The sequence below is a fragment of the Dromaius novaehollandiae genome, chromosome Z, assembly GCF_036370855.1.
Source record: "Dromaius novaehollandiae isolate bDroNov1 chromosome Z, bDroNov1.hap1, whole genome shotgun sequence".
NCBI classification, from domain to species: Eukaryota; Metazoa; Chordata; class Aves; order Casuariiformes; family Dromaiidae; genus Dromaius; species Dromaius novaehollandiae.
The window spans coordinates 83,487,597-83,504,407 of record NC_088132.1 but is presented as its reverse complement, the minus strand read 5'-3'; the positions used below and the strand labels follow the sequence as shown (position 1 = coordinate 83,504,407).

The 16,811-nt window shown below is 46.4% G+C and overlaps 1 protein-coding gene across 4 annotated transcripts in view; it reads right to left on the bottom strand.

Moving 5' to 3' along the window:
• Positions 1–16,811, bottom strand: part of LOC135324656 (netrin receptor DCC) — a 547,074-nt gene that overhangs the window by 157,460 nt on the left and 372,803 nt on the right. For all 4 annotated transcript variants that reach the window (XM_064501341.1, XM_064501342.1, XM_064501343.1 and 1 more), the window contains exons 10-11: positions 2,026–2,174; positions 400–538 (exon numbers count right to left, since the gene is read on the bottom strand). In XM_064501341.1, the coding sequence (XP_064357411.1) occupies positions 400–538; positions 2,026–2,174 (288 nt within the window). The remainder of the gene's footprint in view (positions 1–399; positions 539–2,025; positions 2,175–16,811) is intronic.

Below are 16,811 nucleotides of genomic sequence, written 5' to 3'. Positions count from 1 at the left end.
AAAACCTGGGCAGTTTTTATTCAAATGCAGCCATAATAAAACAGAATTTGCCGCTGAAAGCCTGATACCTGTGCCCAAGTTGAGGAGAAAATAAAGACTGCAGTACACTACCCCGACAATTCAATACAGGAAAAATGAACTGAAGCAATCATCACTGGAGATGATCACTAACTCACTGGGTACCACTGCAGGTAGATACCGAATCTCATATTTCTCTGCAAAAACCCTGCAAATTCAATAAACTTCCCATTTCGTTGCCGTCTCTTGTGAAGAGACAGGGCTGGAGGAGCCTTGGCACTGGCGCGGCTCCTGGGAGAAAGCATCACGCGACGGGAACGGACGAATGCAGCCGGCAGAAGGGACCTGCCTCCCCTCTTCCCCAGTCCCGCCGGAGCTTACCGTCGGACAGCGTGGTGACGGCGATCTCCTCGGTGGACACGCCGGGGCCGTAGCGGTTGTAGGCCAGGAAGCGCACGCTGTACTCCGTGAATTTCTTCAGCCCTTCCAGCCTGTAGGAGAGCCCATCGACCTCGATATTCTGAGCACACAGAAAGGATCGACTGTTACTACGTGGGAACATTGCAGGGAGCATGACAGTGATGCCGAGGGATGAGCGGATTAGAGACGAGCTTTTCACTCTTTAAGAACGAGAGCTAAATCCTTATTTAAGTTGGTATAAAAGGTAATTTGTAACAGAATTGCTTGTTACAGCTCAGTTCGCAGTACACGTCTCCAGAGCTTCACATGGGCTTCAGCATACAGTGGATTTCAGCGTTTCGAAGTTTTTTTAGTTACTTAAGGCACTACTGAAGGCACAGGAGAAAACCTATTTTGGTTAAGCCAATTGCTCCCGCTCCACAGGTACATGACAAGAAAATAAAAGAGGAGAAAAGAAAGAAGAAAATAAAGGCAAAGGGTCAAAGGGGAATTTTGGAGAAAAGAAGAAAGTAAAATGAAGCAAGCAAAGAGAAAAATGAGGGCAGTACAAAACTTTCCGTAAGATTACTGAAATATCTGCCACAGGATTTCTGATACCTGGGATTATTACAGATGCTAATAGTAAGCTGGGTCAGTTTAGAAAAAACATAAGTCTGCTATGTTCCCTGCCCTGTCCTCCATTAAAAAACTTATTTAAACCTTATTCCACCCACAGAGCTAGTCCAGACAACTATTGCAGCACTCCTATAAAATATTAGTTTGTAAGTGGTCAGTGTAAACAGCCTGAACTGCTTATGGGTTACAGAAAGCAAGGCTTCCTCACTTGTTTGCCACACAAAGGCATATTCTTATCACAAAATTAGGGCCAAAATTAAATGCACAGCATCAGAAGGAAGTTTACTATTAGCACTTTCAATCTGGAGAGAAAATGCATCATTCCTAGTCTGGATTTGTATTATTTTACATTTGTACCATAGCCTTGAGAGACAGTACAAGAATCAACTAAAAAACACCTTCTCCAGGGATCACATGTACAAACTTCCATCAACGTCTTCACAGTTTTGCACAACATAAACCGGAAAATCTAAAGGGTCTTGAAATGGCACTTGGCATTATTTTCAAATTTTGGTGTAAAGCTGAGGAATGGTTAACATACAGTACACTGCCTCTTCTACCTCCCAAACCTGTTTAATACTGGTGTAAAGTTATTTGGTCTAAACTTTGCTGCTACGTGACTGCAGTTGAGTGGGCCGATCTCCTTCCTGGAGGGTCTCGTGGACTGTGGCACCATAAAGGCAACAGCCAGGGTCTCTCTCCGTTATTACCAGGTCTGTGTAACATTTGCCTAGTCTGCAAATACAAATCCTCGTGTTTCCAGCCTTTACAGCGCTCTGGAGACCTGATGGGATATACATCAAATTCGTCAAAGCACACAAATTTCCACCGTCAATAGGTTTTAAATTCCTAAGCCGTGGTTGTTGTTTGGACACTTCCTCTCCTTCCCCTCCAACCTGCCGATGTGTTTTTTGGAAGCGAAGGCTCGTACATCCCCAAAGGAAGAGCAGAGCTGCTCCGGCCCCCGCTCACCTGCTCTTTTCCAGTCGCGGTCTCGGTGCAGAAGAGCCGGTAACCTTGAATCGGGCCATTTGCATAGGCAGGGGGATCCCAGGAAACGAGGATCGAGGTAGGTGAGGTAGATACAGCCCGCAGGTTTTCCACCGGCCCTGGAACTTGCACTGCGTAAAAAGAAATCGGCTGAGTAAAAGCTCTGCTCCTGCACCATCGATTCGCTCTCCAGGCCCCAACGCACCACCCGGCCCACGCGGCCTTCCCCAAAACGCACCCACCTCCTGGAACTGCTCAGCCCCAAACCATCTCGATGCTCCCGAGAGGTAGGTACGCTTCAGAAGGGGGGACGCCAAGTAAAGCTGGCGGAGTGAGATACGGGAGGGATGCCAAAGCCTCGGAAACTCTGCTGCAGAGGACTCTGCTGCAGATTTGGTGCCACAAACATATGAAATATTTGAAAGGATTGTTACGTCAAGGCTAATTCTCCGTGCTTTTGCCTCAGGGGCTGCATTTCATCTCAAAAATTAGAAATAATTAGTACGAACTTCTAATGCAAGCAATAGGTTCATGCTCTCAAGACAAATGGTCGATACGCTGCAGATCCAGGTGAAGACACCCCATGGAAAAAGCAGGGAAACCACTCTCTCACCATCCCCAAAAGAGCAGCATCCGTGGGAACAGCACTTTACCAGCACAAACCAACAAACTTGAAAAAAACCACACAGGTATGCGCAAGGGCGGAAAGCTCTGCCAGCGAGCAGTGTGCTGAACGTGGCCTCCTCCACGGCTCCCAGGGAGCCACGAGGGTCGCAGAAACAGGTCAGCACGGAGCAAAGCCACAGGTTTGATCCCACGAAATCATACTGCTCAGCCCGGAGCAGCCGGCTCTGAACCAGAGCTGTCCCGCTCCGAGCAGGAGGCCGGGCTGGAGACCTCCCGTCATCCAACGTGAACCAGTCTACAATTCGGAAATCCACATCTGGCCTTAAAAGTTACGCCTCAGGAGTATAAGCTCTGATATTAAAACCTAATTCCAGTTTTGCTCTTAAATAATTTTCCTGTGTTTGTACAACATCCAGCACTTACCCAAAAGACGGGACCCTTACAAAGTCATCTTATAAACCAAGCAACTACAACGAATGCATTAAAATATCCATTCCTTGAAATTGTTAACTGGTCTGATTAGTTCTGAAATATAACAGCATGACAAGTTAGGTCTTAAGCAGAGATCATTTTGAAATGCAAAATTTAGGTTGTTCAGACACAAGATGACGATGGTGAGTGAAGAAACCTGTAAGTCCTCCTCAAATGGCAGCGCAAACCGCCCCGTTACAACTGCTAAAGCAACAACACTCGGCCACCGCTTGTTACGCACACCGTATCTTCCCGTGCTCCAGTTTCACTGTGCATGTGAATTATTGCACACCAGCTATATCATGCTTTCGCTGTCGGCTTAAACCAGTTATTAAACCAAAGAGCTAAAAGCCGTCAGAGATGCGCAGGGCTCCCGCGGCTGCTGCCGGGACGCGGCTCCCGCCGGGGGCCCAGCTCCGGCGAGGAGACTCCCTGCGCCTTCACCGTGAACTCAGGCAAACCTGGATGAGAGAAAGGGTGGTAACCGTGGCAAACACACGCAGGTCAAGCAGAACGTGATTTCTGAAAATCTAACGCAGAATAGCACCTTTCTATTTTCAACAGCGAGCATGCCAAGGCACAAAACAAACTGGGGAGCTATTGTGCAGCTGGCAGATAACAGAATTACAACTCCTACAACAGGCTTTTGCAAAGTTACATCCACGTTACCAGCTGGTTTTACAATAACAGCTCTCTTTTGTAAATCTGGAACTGTTTTGCGAGAGGGAAAGGCAAAGGGCACCTGCCCCCGTGCTCCGCTGCTCGGTCCCTCCGCGCAGAACGCCGGCTGCAGAGCTACGAATCACCGAGAGGCTCCCAAACGGGGCATCGACAACACGCAGAGCCTTTCATCACCCATCATCTCAGGCTTAGCTGTACCATAGACACGCTTATTTAAAATATTTTTATTTTCTTCCTCCAGCTTTCCCTTTCATTGCATTTCAGTATTTCCGACAGGCACTCTAATGTGCTTTAATTCTCAATATTTTCAGCGCAAAGCATTTAATAATCTCTCCTGATCCCCTCTGTCAAATAATAATCTAGTGAAAATTGGCATTAAGTTTTAAATCGTTTTCCTAAATACTTTTTTCAAAGAGCAGAGAGGCTGTAGGACAGTTTTACATTCCATTAAAACAAGATATTAAACTGTGTTTCTTATAAAAGTCAGTCTTCTCCAACCAACAGCAGCCTTCTCTAAGCAGAAAGAAAAGAAGAAGGAGGACGGACAGAAGAATGGCAAGTTCTCTTGTTCTTATGAGGCTTAAATATATTCCAGAAACCTCCGTTCCTCTGAGAGTGTCCTCCTGCTCCCCACAGAGGCCGGTCCAAGCACGTTGGACTTTTCCCGAAACACGAGCTACGGCAACTGCTCACAAAGAGTTTGATGCTACTCTCACAAACACCAGTTTTATGACATTGTGCCACTCGGTGGAATTACCCCTATTCAGCAGCAGGAAAGGCAATCAGGCCCCAAGCCAGAAATGCTCAAACGCTTTACTTTTTTTTCAGTGTCGATTCTAGAAATGCACATTAACTGCCTTTGTGTAATTACTAACGTTAGCTGTCGCTCAGGGCGCCCGATCCTGCCGCGCGGGGGTAAGCAGCTGCATGCACGCGGTGCTGTAAGCGTGCTCTTTGCAGGGTCCATAGGTTTGATTTGCTGTAGGTGTCCAAAAGCCACTGCAGGGAACGCACCCCCTTCTTCAGGGACGCTGGTACTGGGACCGCTGATTTCAGCCGCGTAAAATCCGATGTGCCTGTAGTCAGCTTGGCCTTGCAATGTGCAGGAACACAGTTTCTACCCTTACGAGGCTTCGCTCTTCTTGCATTGATTTCTTCTTTGCTATTCTTCACGTAACATTTTGATAATAACAGTTAATAAGATATAACAAAGATGCAAGTGCCTAAAATAGGACTGTGGGCAACTACATCAAAAATTGCTTGGCAACTGCCTCAACATGCTAAATATCCCTGTCAAGCCTGAAATTTTCTTAAGTTTCTGAAATTCTGCCTTCTGTACATACCCAGGACTGCCATGCCCAGCTCGGACCTCAGCCCTGCTAGAGTCCAGGGGAGAAGCACCTAAACTCCTCGAGGGACCTCTCCGGCACGTGCAGGGTTAACTACACATCAAGAACATTGCATTTAGCTCTAGCACAAGACACCGACCTTTCATTCAAAATCACTGATGGGCTGCAGTCTCGGGTCTAAGGTTCATTGATGCATAAGTAGGTACTGCAGCCCTTGGACAAGAAAGCAGAGGCCAAAACACCTCCTCGAAGTTGAACGCCCAAATATGCGGTGAAAGGATCAACAAGCCTACTTGCTTTCTCTCCCTCTGGTCCCAGGGGTCTTGACTTCTGCTGCCTCGTGCTCCACGTTCGAGGGTGAGAGTGGAGATGCACCCGTCCAGATGAACCTCCAGCTCCATGGCCAGGATGCTCCAATACAGAGAGCATCATTCAGTGTTTGTGCACTGAATCCCTTCAGAGAGAAGGGGGCATTTAAAGAAGAGGGTATTAAACCTCCACATTAAACCTTCCTAGGAGAGAACACTCCCCACCAAGCTTTTATAAGGAAAATAAAACCAGTTATCCCTACTCATTTTTTTAAAGCAGTATCATAGACATAGCAGCTTGAGATTAGCATCTTGACTCTGTAACCTAAGTGAAAAGCTATCCACCCTGTCTTTTTAAACTATTTTAGCCCAACTACAGGCTTGATTTTACCATCCTACTTAGCACAAGCTGATTTTACACAGTGGCCTGGAAGATGCTGGGTCTGTCCTTGCCCTGCCTGGATTCACTAAGCCAGACTCACCTCACTCTCTGCTTCCTTCTCTTCTCTGCAGCACCGTACTAAAAATAAACAATCATCATCCCATCTCATGCCTCTTAATTCTGACTTCTATTTCCTTGGTCTCAAACTCTGTGCCAAGCTAGCCATTTCCTTTATGAAAGCTGCTCTTTTAAAACATTTTTTCCTCCTGATTCATTCGCTATAATGACATGCAATGATTAAAATGTTCTTGTTATTACACTTCACTTTTCTTTTAAACAGCCAGTTCTGTGCTGATCTTCACCAAAAACATTTTGAATGTAAAACATTTATGAAGCCACTTGCAGTTATTGATAACAGAGTGCATGCTTTGATTATGTCTTTGATCCCCCCCCCTTCTCTGTAGTTAACAGCTTTAACGATATTTCATTAAAATCTGGTGCCATGCCGCACGGAAGGATGCGACTGCAGAAAGCCTGCAGGCAGGGTAATTATTAACTTAACGAAACACCGCTGCCTGCACTGTGCGTGGTTAGGAGACATGACAGCTGTCTGGCAGGACCACTCCGGATGCCTCCGGTGCTGTCCACGAGAGCTGGTGTAGGACGCAGGTTCTGGAAGGAGCTGTCATTTATATTTTCAAAGGATCTTCTGGTTTTCATTAGTTTACCCTGTATCTATTCACACAGCGCCCAGCTGTATGCCACAGACAGATGCGTTAATCTAATATCCTCCAGTTTGCTACGGACATGGGGACCAGGTTTTGTGTCACCAAATCATGCCAGTGGATCAGTTCTGAATGATGCAATGAAGGGAAATTGCCTCCGCAGGGCCTTCTTTACTGCCTCCCAACAGGAGGCCTGGAAACGCATCTTCTTCCTCCATCCATCCACTGGGACCCGTTCTCAGGAGCCTGGGAAAGGAGCAACTGGACTTGGAGGCAGAGATGGGCAGAGGCCTCCAAAGCTCGGGGAGAGGAACGGGTGTGATGGACAACTCAAGGGATCTGTGCGCGGCCAGAGATCCCCGAGCGCAGACGCAGAGTGCAACAACACAGGTACAACACAGACGGCAGCAAGAGGGGTCACGCCGAGCCTTCCTCACACTACTGTCAACCCAGGGGGATCTGTGGTCTGACAGTTCACTATTTTTTGGTTTTCCTAGTGATGGTGCCCTGAAAACACCTGCAAAGAAGGCTGTATTTGTTTCAGGACAATTAGAGAACTGGATGGGAATACACAGACCTTGTCTGGCTATATTTTTGACCTATTTGAAGGACAACAATTTCCAGGAAATTACTTCTCTTCATTGAGGTTTCACAAACAACATTCCTCACTGGAGCACAACTCATGCTGCAGCAAAGCATCCTCCTTGCGAAAATGTCTTTCTCTGTTTGCCTTCCCTGACTTCCCCCGGAGGACAAAATTTTTTACTGTTCATTCAGCAGCTTTCTTGGATTTCCAGGGACGACACAACTTCATAAGTACAGGTAAAGCAAGGTGACGTACAAAGCGTATTTTTTATGTAGGATATTTTTAGTGAGAAAGGTACAGACTTAGATATGGAATTGATTAGTATTTCCTCTCTTCCCACTGTAACCTCGCACAGATCTCAGCGCTTTATGGACATTACTATGGATCCTCAGAACAGCTGTAAGAGGAATCACCCATATCTTATTTCTAAACATTGCACATAGGATGTCCAAGTGTCACTGGCCTGCTCAGAGTCATTCCGTAGACTTGTGACAGAAGAAGACATTAAACCAAAATAGAAGCCAAGCCTTTTTTGGGAGGGAAACTACCTCTTTGGAAAGGAAGTTCTGGAAAATCTGGAACAAGATGCAGATGGGGGCACAGTGTCATCTTCTCCACAAATAAATGCTTGACCAGGTAAGCGTAAAAGAGTGGCAGAGGTAGATGAAGCTCAGCTCCTGTGCAGGTTCTTAATTAACAAGGAGACATTAAAAAGTATCTTCAGTACCCAGCATTTCCATTCTCTTGCTTATTGACAGATTTTCAAAAATATTCAGCATACCTCACAATGTGCAGTTCTGAATTTTGCCCTGACTGTAGGAATTGAACTGTTTTGAGGAATTTATTGGCCATTAGTCCTGCTACTAGACTCAGAGAGAAATACGTGAAACAGTTTCTTGCACAGCATCAACAGCTGCCCTTGGGGCAGGAAAGCCACAAGACCGTATACGGAGGGAGGAGTAAGCCTGCTGTGACCATCTGTACTGCGGAGAAAATCTAAGAAGAATCAAAACTTATGAACAATTCTCTAGCATCAATAATTTATCTGATAGCCAATATGGGGTGCAAACACAAACACTAAGATGATAAGATGCCATCAATGAAGAAATAGGCTGCAGCCAATGAGGTAAATTCATTCAGAAAACAAGCTTTTCTTGCAAAGTCTATCTGCTTCTCTGTGTCCAAACATGCCTCCCATTTGTTTGAGGTCTGAAAAACAGAAGGGAAACCTCTCTGAATGGAAGAACACTTACACCGGCTGGAGGCCCTGCTAAGCACTTACGAGAAATGACAGCATCCACGGAAATAAAAAGCATCTCCTATTGATTTCAATAGAGCCAGAATCCCAACCTTTTATTTTGAGAAAGTTCAAAGAAAGACGGGTTACAGCAATCCTGGCTCTTGTGCAGACTTCCAGAGGGAGCCTGAATAAATAATGTAATGCTTTTATGCTTCAATTTCCTTCCTATAAAATGGCATAATAATATATCTCCTACCCATTCTTTATCTTACCTATTTATATTGCAAGATTTCTGGGGTAGGGAGAAAGGTCCAGATAAAACAAAGATGAATGCACGTCAGACAGGATTGACACAGAATTCATATCCCAAAGTCCAAAGCCGCTATTTTAAAAATGCTCGGTGGCAGCAGCCTGTTTACAAGATGTCTCTTCTTTGACCTTATATATAGCATGGCGCTTGCATTACGGCTTCTGCAGATGACCAGACTCATTCTGGCAAGGCTCCTTGATCCCTGCAAAACCCTGCAGGAACTCTGGATTGGCAACAGCAGCACCTACATCCCCGGTGGGAGCTAACTATTAGGCAAAAAAAGCACCTCTGTGACAAAGTGATGGGCTCAGACATCCCACGGATGGCTCATTTCAAAAAGGCCAATGGTCCATATTCGGTCTTGGGTCCAGCCCCTCCTTTGAATTTGTACAAGGCATAGCACAGTCTTGATTTTCCTTTCTGTCTCTACACACGACTGTAATACAGGTAACATCTAACACTGTTTAAACAGATAGTTTGGATTATGATCAAAAAGGCTGAGAAGAACTTTGCACCAACATTCAGGGAAATTTGGTTGCTTTGCATCAGTTGGAGGCACTGAACAGGTCTTTTCCCAGTGCATCAGTCTCAGTGAAGTTTAATTCATTTCCAGTGTTATAAGGTAAAAAATTTGCTATCACTGTCCCCGATTGCCATTGCTTTAGGAAAGCTGTAGGGAGACGAGTATATTCCAGGGGTCTGTGGCTCAGCAGATTTGTGGATGATTCTCCGTAAGGTGGATCTCCAGTGCTCCTGCACAGAGAAGCATGAGACACTGTGGGAGAAGAGAAGTAGAGCAATGGCCAAATCCTGCCAGATTGTGTCTCACCAGTAGCAAGTTAAGTACATGGCCACGCTGCTCAAGGACTATTGAATCAAAAAGATCCCTTGGTGGACGTTAACGACAACGGAAAGAAATTGAGCATGGCCTGAAATAGCTTTCAACTGCAGAGTATTTCATGCTGGCAAGACATCATCGTCATTACGAGCTATCCTGCGGTGCCCGTTCGGAAGCGAAGGCTGCCCTCTCCTCGGCAAGGCACGCTGCCTTTCCCGCACCGCGGACGGTTTACGGCACATCCCGGCAGAGCCACCTGGCCTCTGTGCTACCGTTTGCATCAGTGATCTATAAATATGGATATTTCATGCAAATGATGAAATACCTCAATTTGCATATTTGATTAAGATACGCTCATCTGGTTTTTTTTCCATATAAAAGTGGTTTTAATTCTTTACCCCTTCTCTGCAAATCAGTCAAAGCAAAGCATTTTATTTGGCATAATGGTGCTGCTGCATCTCAGCAAATCTGAAGCAGAATTACAACATACAGCTACCCAGTGCAGCTTATTTTTTTAAAAAATAAAAGATTAGACAACAGCTGCTCACTTCTTCACATCAACCACCTCCATGAACCACTAAAAGGAAGGGGGTGCATGAGATAGCCAAACCTCAGAAATGGAGACTTTTCACTTAAAGCTTTTGGAATTTTTTCACTAAAACAGATCATTTCTGGTAAACATGTTCTTCACACAAATCAAAAGGTTTGGAAAAGACTTGGGTGACAATTTTTGCTTAGAATGAGAAATGAAGCAAAATATGTCCATAATGCTAAAACATCCAGTACTGTCATCACTGAAATTAAATATTTTGATATTTCTTTTTCCAAATAATTTCTAAAATGACATCCCCTGCTTACAATGTAAGCTTTTCACCAAAGTTTTACAGAACTGAAGTCAGGATGAAATGTATTGTTCCATTACAACCAATGAAAAACCAAAACAAGCCATAATTATTGTTTTCGCCGTACGTCAGAGTGCCACCAGAGAACCCAGCTCCATCATTTCTTGTGAACCACCAACTTCTGGCTCTTGCCCTACTTGTTACACTCAACATGTCTTTAAATTGGCATCTTCAATCACAAATATCCTGCTAAGGAGAACACCTGAAGCTTTCGGTGTCGAGCAGGAGGGACTCTTTCTCCGTCTCACAGAGGCAGCTCGTTTAGGTCCAGTGAGTCTCCAAGGTCTCCCCAAGCTGTAGTAGAAGTGTTTTTCCCCGGCGCAGAATGCCAGGGCCTGGCCCAGGGTCCCTGGTCCTCCCTTCACCGCCACCACCCCGACACCTTATGCCCAACGCTGCGGAGAGGTGTTCCACCACAAGCCCTGCCAGGATGAAGCTATGGAAGAAACCACCTCACAGAGAGATGACGGTGTCCACGCGCAACATGTTGCCCTTACTGAAAGTCAGGCACAGGTTATGTCTCTGCACTACCACCAGCTCTGGACAACATCTCACCTCATCCCTGAAGGGGTCCGTGCAGAAAGCCGGCTGGCCCCGTGGCGTGCCAGCATCACCCCGGGGTTTGGCGAGGGTGGGAGGAGACAGGAAGGAGGGAGCCCAGCTGGCATGGCCCTGTCCCACCTGGAAACCCTGCCGGTGGCTCTCGGGGGGGTTCGGGGGGTTGCACGCCCGGCTGCAGGGAGCACCCGGGGCTGGGGCTGCCCGTGCCCGCAGGAGGCAGAGGGGGCTGCACCCAAACACCCGGCTCCTCCTCACAGCCGCAGCCTCGACAGACGGAAAACACAACATAGTTTTAAAGAAGAAGTAACCAGAGAGAAAGAAAAATATTTCTAATAAAAAAATACTACTTTTTTTTTTAGCTAATAATTTGCAAGATCACAAAAAACGTGCAGAGGTTGTGAGGAGAGAAAAAGATCTATTAGAATCAACAGGAAACATTATTTAGCTTAAAATTATTAAAAATCCCCTGGGAAACACCTTTGAGGGGCCTAGAGGAAGGCCTCAGCATGACGAGGTGGCTCTGCGCCGTGGCACGGAGAAGCAGCAGTGCCATCGGTCACCCCGGACACAGTCACCTCACCAAAGGCCACCAAAGTCACACCATGCTTCTGAGATGACCTGCGCTCCTCAGCTACTGACTTCCTTGCTCTGTGCAACGGAGGCTACCAAGACTTAAAAAGGTCTCAGAAAGAGGATATGCAGCCATTCATATTCGGTTTTAATTGCAATAATACAGCAATGCATGTTCCTAATGAGACTGATGCTTTTCAAAGGAAGAAGTAGAGCTGGTCTAAAAAAGAAAAAAAGATTCTATTGTTTCAGTTAAGATGAATGATGAACCACAAACAACTTGGAACTGAACCCAAGAACATTTTAAAATAAACAATTTTACTTCTTGGTTTTGTTTTTTAACCTAACTCTTAGTTTACAAACGCACTAACAAATCCTCCTGCTCTTGCTGAGCCAGAACGTGCCCTCCTCAACCACATGCTTAGGATGCTCCTGAGAAAACGCCTGCGGAGCATGGTGATCTGCTTCTCCCATCTCAGCTGAGTCCTCCTGGTAGGTTTAAATAGTAGTTTACTAATAGGTGCTTCGGGAAAATTGTTTTAATTAACGTAATATTTTGCATTACTATTAAGTTTAGTGCTTAATAACTTCAGCCTGAGCCTGCACTGTGTAACCAGTGAATTTATGAGCTACCATACAGAGATTTTTTTTTAAACCAGAGAGGTCTCCGGTTCACTTTTCAATGGGTTAAATACCTGCAAGAATCTGATCTCGGTGGATTTTGGAGAAATACTGCAAGAACTGACCACGCTCTCACCTGGTCACTTTTTTTGGTGCTTCAAAGGGAGGTGAGAATCTGGCTTCAAGAAGGAGATGCTCAGAGTATTTTTCTCTACTCTTCTTTGAAACGTTTTCCCAAAGCCTCCACGAAGCAGCACAAAATAATTTTTCATTTTTCTCTTTTTAGATCCCTCCTTGTATTTCCTTCTTGTAAACTGCCAGTTTTAATCAGACTCCCCGTGATGCATAGAGAAATACGTATTCAGCTGGTAAGTGCTGCTGGAGTCACTGAATCTGGCTTAATATACTGAACTTTGTTCCACAAGAGAAACTAGGAATTTAATGGAAAACAGAAAGAAAATAAATAAAATCATGGCATTAAAGCTAACCAGATTCTGAAGAAGAAAACAGCATGGGAATTTATAATTTCTATTTCATCTGAAATGAAACTTGGTATAAAAAATAAAGCACAGGAAACAAAGGACAAAAGCCGTAACACAAAGGCATCCGTGGGTCCGAACCCACCTTTCTGTCCCGCGAGGGAGCACCGAAGCCAGCAGGGCAAGGGCACCGTGGGAGCTCGAGGTCTGCAGCAGCCCACGCAACGCCCTCGTCACCCGGCCACGGCGACCGCAGCCCCTGACTGCTCAACCACGTCCACGACGGGACCAGGGGTATAAAAAAACTCTAGTTCAAATACACTTCCCCGTCTCTGTTATTTGCTTGAAGAAAAAAAACCCCAACAAACAGAAACAACAACAAGCTCTAATTGCAAAGCAGGAAAGTCACTCCAGCCAGAAGCAAACGTTCCTTTCCCAAGGAAGAAGAAAAAAAATAAAATGCTTGGAAAAACTAAGCGGCTGGGAAGCCAGCAGCAGGAGTCTACGTAAGGGAGAAAAACCAAGAATGCTGTTTTTGCCTTCATGCCTACCCCAACTTTCACAAAGGAAAGACACGTTTCATTAAAATCTAAAGCAATTGAAGGTCTCCCCCCACCCCAGCCCTCCATGTAAATTACTCATAAAATTAAAGAACCATGTAAGAATGGCATAAAGTTACCCCAGGGTGTATTTTACTGAACCCTTATGGAAGAATACACACAAATGAGGAGGATATTAATGACTCAACAGAACACATTTTTCAGTACCGCTTCACACTTTCATCAAATGACAAGAAAAATTCACTACCGAAGCAATACACTGGAGATGCTTAAATTTTCGCCTGGCCCGTCTCTTTAATATATTGACAAACATCTCCCGTGTCTTTCCAAGCCCGGGCTGTCCTAAGCGGAAGCAGTCCTTCACTATCCCGGAGATCTTTCTGTACGCACAAAACCTGGCAGGATGAGGCGGCAGACTTGGACAGAGACGGGTTTTTCCTTTAAAGTAATAAATGTAATGTTGTTGTAGACTGATGGATGGAGACGAGGAGAGCCGTGTCCTCGGTTCATCACGGTGACAGCTGACAGGGGACAGACTGCAGCCGCAGAAGACGCCCCACGCAGCCCCACGACACCCTCATTAGGTGGGACTAGCTACGGACTTTTTTTTTTTTTTTTTTTTAAGGTTACTGATTTCTTCTGCGTGGGAGCTAGTGAGGCCCAGGCTGGGCAGGGCCACCGCGCCGCACGGGAACCTGGCACATATTTGACAAGCAGCGTGGCCAGGCCAGGGGTAACCAAGTGTCCCAGGCTTGCAGGACATCACCAGCTGCTTGTGGGAGCCCACCAGGTCTACGCAAATGTCACAACATTTTTGGGGCCCAGGGAAGCTTTTCAAAGCTCCCGCACTCGGAGCACTTTGCGAATGGGTTGCAGGAGGAGTTTCTTTTACTTCCACTGCAGTCTGTACTGGAGCTGGAGAAAGGCGATTTTTCAGTTCTGTTTTGCCAAAACCCTGATCTAGCCACCCTTGGTGAGAGGCTTTATAAATTAACTGCAGTGCCTGACAGGTCTCTGACAACATCGCATTGCTGTTGTTTGAGCCAGACCTTGAGTATCATGAGACGGCAAAAAATCTCTCAATGGTCTCGCTGGTAAAGGCTGGGCTTCCACGTATCATAGAAGATCCTGCTGCTTAAAGGTGACTGCTCTCCTCGGCACAGGGCAGCCACGGCCGACGCAACTACTGAATTTGGGGTGGTGATTTTCCGCAACCGTGGCTGCCTCCGGAGCGCCGGACATCTGCCGCGAACGGGCTACACCGCACCTGGGGACCCGGGCAGCACCCGCCCCAGCAAGGACGACTTCACCCTTGACCAAAAGCCTTAAAAGACCGCACAGCATATGTCCTGGGAAACAAGCAGATGCTCCACGTCATAAAAATGACAGATGGAGACGTAAAGAGCACAAGCCTGCTGACCCATCACCTCCCCGCACCGGACACCGCATCGATCCCGGCGTTCCCGTAAGCCTTCCTCGCGGCGGGGGGAATAATCCTTCCCCCGGCACGCCGCGGGGCACTCCGAGACGGTTTTTCCCTTTAAACCAGGAATGCAATTCAGCACTATTTTTAGTGACAGCACTACCATGGGTGCGAGGGAAAGGGACAGCCCAAGCAGCTGACGAGGACGCGGTGGCAGTGCTGGTGTCCCATAAAACGCCGCGCGTCTGACCTGGGACCCCACCAGCCTCCTAAGGGGTGCCGACTGCCATCGCCTCTGCACTGGGGCCTCGACTGGATGAGTCTGACACAAGACTTCAAAAAATTCAATTACTCCAGCACGTGTTTATTCTGCAAACTGAATTTGCAAAGGTCAACATACGTGGAACTCATTACTGCTTGATGAAATGGCAATCTACGTGGGGTTGAAAGACATCTGTGCCTCCCCTTGCCTTTTTCTGTGAAACTTCATAGCATTAATTTGAATGGCTTTTTAATTTTCTATGCAGTTCTGACATTTGTACAAGAAATGTCTGTTAAAGTAGACTGTAGTTGAAATTTTGTCTATGTCCTTTTAACACTCCCTGTGCAACTAATAGCTTCAAAGAATATTATCTCTACAGCAAAACTTGTAGAGAAAAAAAACTTGAGCAGCTTCTGGTGCAATTGCTTTAATGTAGCGTGATGGCAGTTCTCGCTGCTATTTGTCTCAGGTGCAGCCAGGAAGCAATAAACAAAATGTTTCCCCACCAAAACCACAAAAAATGATGCTCTCAGATCACAAAGGGACTGATTTCTAAGCGTAGACACACACCAGCCTGTAACGGGAATTAAAAGCAATTACAAAAGTATCTAGACAAGTGTGGATCTCGGTGATTTCAACCAAAGTCGAGCAGTCTCCTATGTAAGATCATGCTCTGGCTGCTGTATGGTGCCCCATTTACCACCCAAGTCCACCCCAACTCTATATATTTCTGCACCTAACAGCCACAACCAGTGCTGTTGAGACAGGATGGGTTGGGCACATGTCAGGGTGGGTCAGTGTAAGGGACGAAGGCAGAGGGATGGCACGGGCATCTAGCAGGCTCCAATCTCAGAGGGAAATGTAGGGATTCAGCTTCTCTGGAAATCTGGATGCCAATTTAAATAGCTAAGAAAGACACTGAGTCTTGAGAACATTAGCCCGACTGCTTGTGTCCTCTTAGTAATATGCATATATGCATTAGAGGAACGCTGTAACCACTCAGTTGCTCTATTGCTGCAGAAGCCCAACCACAGATCTGTCTGAGACCAACTGGTGGACGTTTGCCTGCTGAAAGTCAACCAGAAGTTTGAATACCTGCTTAAACAAGGACCTATGTCCCGAGTCCTCAAAATAAAAAGCCTAGCATGGTCAGCTGAGAAATTTCTCCCAGCAAGGGGATTACAAACAAATTAGGAAGTAACATTACTGCTACAGTGGTCATAACCTGTCTCACAGAAACACAGGATTACCTACAATCACAGAGAACGCCATGATGTGATTTCCATGCTGAAAATGCTGATTTGACCAATGGATCAGCTCTCTGGTTCATGTATTCCTTAGGAATACTGGTATATACACCTCCCCTCATCTACCCCCACTGAAACACTGGTTTCCAATCCAGCGGCCAGGGCAAGGCAACTTCCCTCCCACAACTGTGTTTACTTTTTTCTGCTGGAAACAGGAACGTGCGGAGATACCCATGCCCTGCTGGGAACCTAACGGCAAAAAAGCCAGTGAGCCCTGCAGTCATCGCTCCCAAATGTCCCCAGGAAAGTTGCTGCTGATTTTACTCGCTCTTCTCCTCACTTGGCTTCTCTGAGATGCGCAGAAGGATCCCAAGGGGAAAACTAGGAGCAGCAGAACGTCTTTCTGCAGGACAGGGCAGGGCCTGGAGCATGCAATGAAGAGCTGATGCTGCCCCGCTCACACAAACAGCCTTATAACTGAGAGCAAGGGGAGAAAAATGTTGCATCTTTGGCCCAAGCCCTTGAGCTGAGTCCTCTGAACATGAGGGAGCTGCACAGCGGCTCTGTGCACAGGAGCAGAAACCCTCCTGGCCACCTCGGTGGGGAGTCGCGGGGGGGTCCCAGAT